Below are 7,246 nucleotides of genomic sequence, written 5' to 3' on the forward strand. Positions count from 1 at the left end.
TCCCTTAATAATAACTTTTATCTACATGTCATATTAATATGATAAGATAAGTCATGTGACTTTGCTACATTAATAAATATATATTTTTTTGATTTAAATTTTAAATTTAATAAAATTAAATAAAGTTTAAATTTTGGACAATATTATTAATGTTTAAAAATTTGGATTAAATCATAAAATAATAAAAAAATCTTAATTTTTTTTAAATGGTCGTTTATTGATGATAATTTAAAATATTTAAGCTTTATAAAACTTACGTTTTAAATTAAAGATATCAATTAACTTTTTTAAATAAAGGCTTTGAATGAAATAAAAAAAATTACCTAATATCTAATCACTTTGAAAAAAAAAAAAGAAAAAAAAACTAATGTGTCAAAATGGGCCTTGTCATTATGCCTTTGTCACAAAAAGGGTCAGTATTTGAATGGTGGTGCGACCCGACCCAAAATAATCCTCTTTCTAGCCCTTCGTACCAAAACCCTAACCCTATAAATTTTCATTTCCACATTAAAACCCTCCCGCTCTGATCGCCACTTCCAAATCCCACAAAAACCCTAATAAACCTCAGCAGCCAAAGCTACTGAACCATGTCCGAGGTTGAGGTTTCCCGTTCACAGAAGAAAAAACACAAGAAAAAGAACACCGCCCAAGCCATGGAAGAACCAGATACAAAGCCAAAGGACACGAATGATGCCGCCGGAGACTTCATGATCAAGCCCCAGAGCTTTACTCCGTCAATTGACACTTCACAGTGGCCTATTCTTCTTAAAAATTACGACCGCCTCAATGTTCGTACTGGCCACTACACTCCTCTTCCTTCTGGTTACTCTCCTCTGAAGCGTCCTCTCGTTGAGTACATCCGATATGGTGTTATGAATCTTGATAAGCCTGCAAACCCATCTTCGCACGAGGTGGTTGCTTGGATCAAACGTATTCTGAGGGTCGAGAAAACAGGGCATAGTGGTACATTGGACCCTAAAGTTACAGGTAACTTGATTGTTTGTATTGATAGAGCCACCCGCCTTGTTAAATCTCAACAGGGTGCGGGTAAGGAATATGTTTGTGTAGCAAGATTACATGATAAGGTTCCTGATGTTGCCAAAGTAGCTAGAGCACTCGAGACTCTTACAGGTGCGGTTTTTCAAAGACCGCCGTTGATTTCTGCTGTGAAAAGGCAACTTAGGATTAGGACAATTTATGAGAGTAAGTTGTTGGAGTATGACCCAGATAGGCATTTGGTTGTTTTTTGGATTTCTTGTGAAGCTGGGACTTACGTTAGGACTATGTGCGTTCATTTGGGATTGATTCTTGGGGTTGGTGGGCATATGCAGGAATTGAGGAGAGTGAGGTCTGGAATTTTGGGGGAGAGAGATAATATGGTGACCATGCATGATGTGATGGATGCCCAATGGGTTTATGATAATTACAGGGATGAGAGCTATTTGAGGAGAGTGATTATGCCTCTTGAAGTGCTTTTGACTAGTTATAAGAGGTTGGTTGTGAAGGATTCTGCAGTGAATGCAATTTGTTATGGTGCCAAGTTGATGATTCCAGGATTGTTGAGGTTTGAGAATGATATTGAGGTTGGTGAGGAAGTTGTACTGATGACTACCAAGGGTGAGGCCATTGCTTTGGGGATTGCAGAGATGACTACTGCAGTGATGGCTACATGTGATCATGGTGTTGTGGCAAAGATTAAGAGGGTTGTGATGGATCGGGATACTTACCCAAGGAAATGGGGGTTGGGACCAAGGGCTTCCATGAAGAAGAAGTTGATTGCAGAGGGGAAATTGGATAAGCATGGGAAGCCAAATGGGAATACTCCTCAAGAATGGATGAGGAATTTGGTTTTGCCCACTGGAGGTGATTCTATAGTTGCTAGCCTTGCAGCTGCAGATGAACCAGCAAAGGAGATTTCTGCAGTTAATGAAGAGAGTGGAGAAGTGGAGAAGGAGGAGAAGAAGAAGAAGAAAAGTAAGGATGGTGAAGATGGGGAAGGGCGCAAGCGCAAATTGGATGAAAGTACTAATAGTCCTACTGCTCAAGCACCTGCTAAGAAAGTTAAAGTTGTAGAAGTTGAAAAGGAAGAGGCAATTGTGGTAAAGAAGGTGAAAGAAGGTAGAGTTGAAGAAAGTGAAGATGATAAGAAAGAGAAAAAGAAGAAGAAAAAGAAGAGTAAAGAAGATGGTGATGTAGAAACTTTAGAGGTAAAGGAGACTGAGAAGGTTGAGAAAAAGGAACACAGTGATAAAGGTGAAGCTGGTTCACCTGACACAGAGAAGTCTGAGAAGAAAAAGAAGAAGAAGAAGAAAGAGAAAGAGGCTGAGGAGGCTGCAACCATTGATGATGGCAGAAGTAATGGTGGGGTTGATAGAAGTGAGAAGAAGGACAAGAAAAAGAAGAAAAAGAAGGACAAAGATACTGAAGAAGTGTAGACCTCCATTCAAGGGGTATTTCTAAAAGGGTGCTTAGATTAATTTTATGGCGCCTGCAATGATAATTTGGTAGTTTCTGTAATCTTTTTAATGCAGTTTCTGCAGAATCATTTTCCATAACTTTGTTCTGCACGCTAGATAATTTTTTCCCTTTTTTATGGTTGCAACATTTTTGTATTATTCTATATTATATGTCTATTGAATTGTTGTTTTTGTTAGCGTTCGTTACTTTTCCTCTGCATTGAAATTTCATGGCAATGCTTTTCTACCTGCAACATGTGCTGAATAAATCAAAATTTCTTCATTCTTCTTTCCAGACTTTCCTATACCATCTGCACTTAGAGAGCTAGTGAATCATGATGTGTTTTTTTCTTGGTAAGAGAGGCATGGCTGCTCTGTTGTGATACCCGTCATCCTCTGCTTGTTTGTAGTAATACTACAAACGTGCTTGGCTCCTGGTCTTCTCCTGATTTTGCTCGGCAACAAACCTTGATTTCCTCCATTAGTGCTCCTCTGTGTTGATCTCGTGTTTTTTGGCTGTTGGTGCTCTGAATGGAAGCGGCGACTAAACGATGGGAGGGGGATGGCGCAACTTGCTCTTTTGTTGTTTTTTGAGTTCGGTTGCTGGGTCAAGCTTTTTCAGGTCTTAAGGTTTTTATTCTTCTGTTGGGTTATATAAGTTGGGCTCTGGAGCCTGAATGGTTGTGGCTTGTATACTTTGTAGAGCTTGAGCCATTTTCAAACCTATAATAAATTTTATCCTGGAAAAAAAAAAGAATCTAAGTGCATGTTCGTTTCAGCTTATGAACTTTCTGTTGACCGGCATGAATGAGTATGGTTAACGTTTTATGGGTGCACATTTCATTTTCATGTGTTGGTTCTGCATTTTTGGCTTGAAACTCCCAAGTTATTGGAAAAATTATGAGCTCTCAGTATTTTGTTAAAATTAACTTTTTAATTTTATTATTAAATGATTCAATTAAAATATTATTATATTTTATAAAATTAAATTTTTAAAAATTAATTTATTTATTTTAACATTGACCAGAGAGATTAAATAATAAAATTTTAAAATGGTTTAAATGTTTAAAAAATTTTAAAACTTCTTATCAATTTTAGTTTAATTTAAAATTTTGATATTAATTATAGCATTTTTATTAATTTTACTCATTTTTTTTTATTAATTACAGTTCATAATTAAAATTGAGATTAGAATTACTGATATAATGTGAATATTAATATGTTGATATGATGTGAATATTAATATTTTAATCGTTATTATTTATCTAAATAAAATTTTTATAATAAAAAATTTAAATTTTTTTATTATTTGTCAATTATAACTTATTTATTGTTTAATTAGTCAATTGATTAATTTTAATTTAAATTATTTAAAATTAATATTTTCTTATTTAATAATAAAAAATTAATATATTTATTTTACTTAGTATAATTATTATATTTAATATATTTATAAAGATTATTTGTGAAATAAATATAATATTTTATAATTAAAAATATTATATTAATTTAAAGCAGTGTGGAAGATAATTTTTACTTTTTCTCAAATTAATTATTTTTTTTAAAATTTGAGTAACATGCGTGACTAATATTTTTAAAATATGAAATTTTTTTGAGTTTTATTGTAAACGGTAATTCTGTAAAAAAAATTAATATTTATGGTAATAAAAAATATTAAAATTGATATATATAAAATTATCTTTAATATTTTTATTTTTTTATTCTCTTAAAGAACGACAACAACTACGTATTATTCTATTATTGCTGCTGTTATTTATTACATTTTATATTTATACTTCTTTCAAAAGTATTATTTGATGTAATAACTGTGATAATTTTAATAATAATAAACAAATAATATTAAGAAAAATATATAAATTATCTGTGTACCATTTACAATATTTATATTTAAATACTTTCAAGAAAAATAATAAAAAATTACAACTATTAATTAAGAATTTAAGTATCATTGAATATTTTGGGAAGATAATATATTGCTAATTAATTCAATTAAATCTGTAATTATTTAATTAGATTAATAATAAGTAGTAATTAGTATATTTATTTATATTAAGACATTAATATATTTGATTTAAATAAATAGCGTATTTTTATTGATCAAGTTTGAATTCTTCTTTCTTAATACAGTTGATTAATTAAATTTACACGCGTATTGAAATTGTTAGTTAACTAGAAATTCATTTAAATGCGAAGCAGATTAATTTAATCATGAAAAAAATTAGTGAAATTCGCGTGTTTAACCACTATAACCAAATAATAGATAATAAAATAAATTATTTTTCTAATTGATGATAAACCGTCAAACCTCTCAATTTGATTATTTTCAGCTGAATTTAATTTAATTATTTATTTCACAATCTCAATTGCATTCCTTGTTTTTCTTTTAAATAATTTTGGTTTGTCCAAGACAAAATCCAATTTCATAAAAAACTATTTTCTTCCCACTTTTTACATTAAACTACTCTTCTATTTCAACTAATCATTTAAATTAATAGAGTTAAGGTTTTTATGGGATCGATACTCAATTACCCTATTTACAAGTTCTTATTAAATCAAGAAAAATGAAGTAAATTTTAATTGACGGATTCGATATCATCAGTCAGCAATTTATAAATATATTTAGAAACACTCACACAATTCCTAAAATTGCACTTTTTTCTCTAAAGGCAATGTCGACAAAGAAAATATAAATACAAAATCTCTCTCTAAAGGCAATACCAAAAAGAAAATATCAATATAAAACAACTCATAGAATTTCAAAAATTAAACCAATCGAATACAAATATAGGTATAAACAGTGTTCATAGACAGTAACAATAAATAATGTCCATAAACAGTACATGAAAGTAATACTAAATAAATATATAAATATATATTATTCTATTTATTTAGAAATACAAATCATATATTAAATAGAAAATAACTTTCTATAACATTTATATTTAATAATTTTATTATTTTTTAATAATTTCATTTATGTTAATGAATTGAAATTAATTATCGAAACAAAATAAATTAACAAATAACAAAATAATACATCATTCAAATAATCAAATATATAATAAGTATATCAAATAAAATTAACCAATCAATTCACAATCGAGCTATTAGTAAATTAACCAATCAATTCACAATCGAGCTATTATTAACTTGCGACTAATATGGACGACCACCATTTTCATAGAAATACTAATAAATTCAACCTTAATATTAAATTATTATTATTATTATTATTATTATTATTATTATTATTATTATTATTATTATTTTAAGTGAACCTTGTAATTAACTAGATATGTAAAAAATAGTTGTTAATATTTATTCTATTCTAAATGGTGATATTTATATGCATTTACAAGATTTTAAAAAGAAATAGAACTTATATTTAATCCTCTAATTGATCCTATGAATCTTTCTATAATTATGCACTCTATACAAGGTAATTATCTTGATTCTCTATATACATATAAATTACAACACTCCTCCTCAACCTGGAGCATAACTGTTAATCATGCTCAGCTTGCTACAAAGATATTCTATTTGAAGTCCATTTAATACTTTTGTGAATAAATCACTTAATTGTTCTCTTGTTTTCACATATTCGGTAGAAATTACATTTTATTAAAAAAATTTCTCAGATAAAGTGACAGTCAACTTTGATGTGCTTGATATTTTCATGATATACCAGATTGGAGGCATTATGAAGAACAACCTAATTATCACACTACAATTTTGCTAGAAACGAGATATCCAAACCAACCTCTGCTAATAAATGATTTATCCATAAAAATTTCATAAATGGATTGAGTCATAGCTCTATATTCAGATTCTACATTGGATCTAAATACAACACTTTACTTCATGTTTTTCCAAGACACTAGATTTCCTTCCACAAAAATATTGTAACCTGTAGTAGACCTTCTATCACTTTTAGATCCAGTTATCAACATCTGAAAAACACTCAACTGTAGTATGCCCATTGACCGCCAAATCCAAAGGTCCCTTTTAGGTAACATAAAATTTGTTCCAAAGCGGTCCAATATTTGACTGTAGGTGTAGACATGAACTGACTTATAACACTTACTGTAAAAATAATATTTGGCCTAGTTATTATCGTAAGGTATTTCAACTTTCCAACCAATCTTTTGTATCTCTTTGTGTCTTCATAGGGGTCTCTATCATCTTTTGTGAGACAAACATTCGGAATCATTGGTGTGCTACAAGGTTTAGCTCCCAACTTTCTAATTTCTACAAGTCAATGACATATTTCCTTTGAGATAAGAAAATTCTCTTTTTACTCCTCAAGACTTTTACTCTTAGAAAATACTTAACTTGACCCAAGTCTTTGGTATGAAAACTAGCATGCAAGAAGGATTTGAGAGAAGAGATCCCCGCATAATCAACTTCTGTAATGATAATATCATCAGTATACACAATAAGAAGGATAATGCCAGTATCTGAATGTCTATAGAAGACTAAATGATTCCACTTACTCTTTTTTAACCTAAATTCTTAAACAACCTCACTAAACTTGTCAAATTAAGCACAGGAGCTCTACTTCAAACCATACAAAGATTTCTTCAAATGATAAACTTTTTCATACTCTCCCTGAGCAACAAACCCAGGTGGTTACTCCATTCACACTTCTTTTTGAAGGACACCATGCAAAAAGGCATTTTTAATATTTAATTGGTATAAAGGCCAATGCTAAGAAGCAACTAAGGAAATGAACAAGTGAACCAAGGTCATTTTGGCCATAGGAGAAAAAG

The 7,246-nt window shown here is 30.1% G+C and overlaps 1 protein-coding gene across 1 annotated transcript; it reads left to right on the top strand.

Annotated features, from left to right (window-relative positions):
- Window positions 1-492: 492 nt before the first annotated feature.
- On the top strand, window positions 493-3,289 carry LOC110599728 (H/ACA ribonucleoprotein complex subunit 4). The gene is made up of 2 exons (XM_021736288.2): window positions 493-2,504; window positions 2,753-3,289. The coding sequence occupies exon 1, from the start codon at window positions 588-590 to the stop codon at window positions 2,433-2,435; it is 1,848 nt and encodes a 615-aa protein (XP_021591980.1). The 5' UTR covers window positions 493-587; the 3' UTR covers window positions 2,436-2,504; window positions 2,753-3,289.
- The last annotated feature ends 3,957 nt before the right edge of the window (window positions 3,290-7,246 follow it).

The sequence above is a fragment of the Manihot esculenta genome, chromosome 14 (genome assembly GCF_001659605.2).
Source record: "Manihot esculenta cultivar AM560-2 chromosome 14, M.esculenta_v8, whole genome shotgun sequence".
Lineage (NCBI taxonomy): Eukaryota > Viridiplantae > Streptophyta > Magnoliopsida > Malpighiales > Euphorbiaceae > Manihot > Manihot esculenta.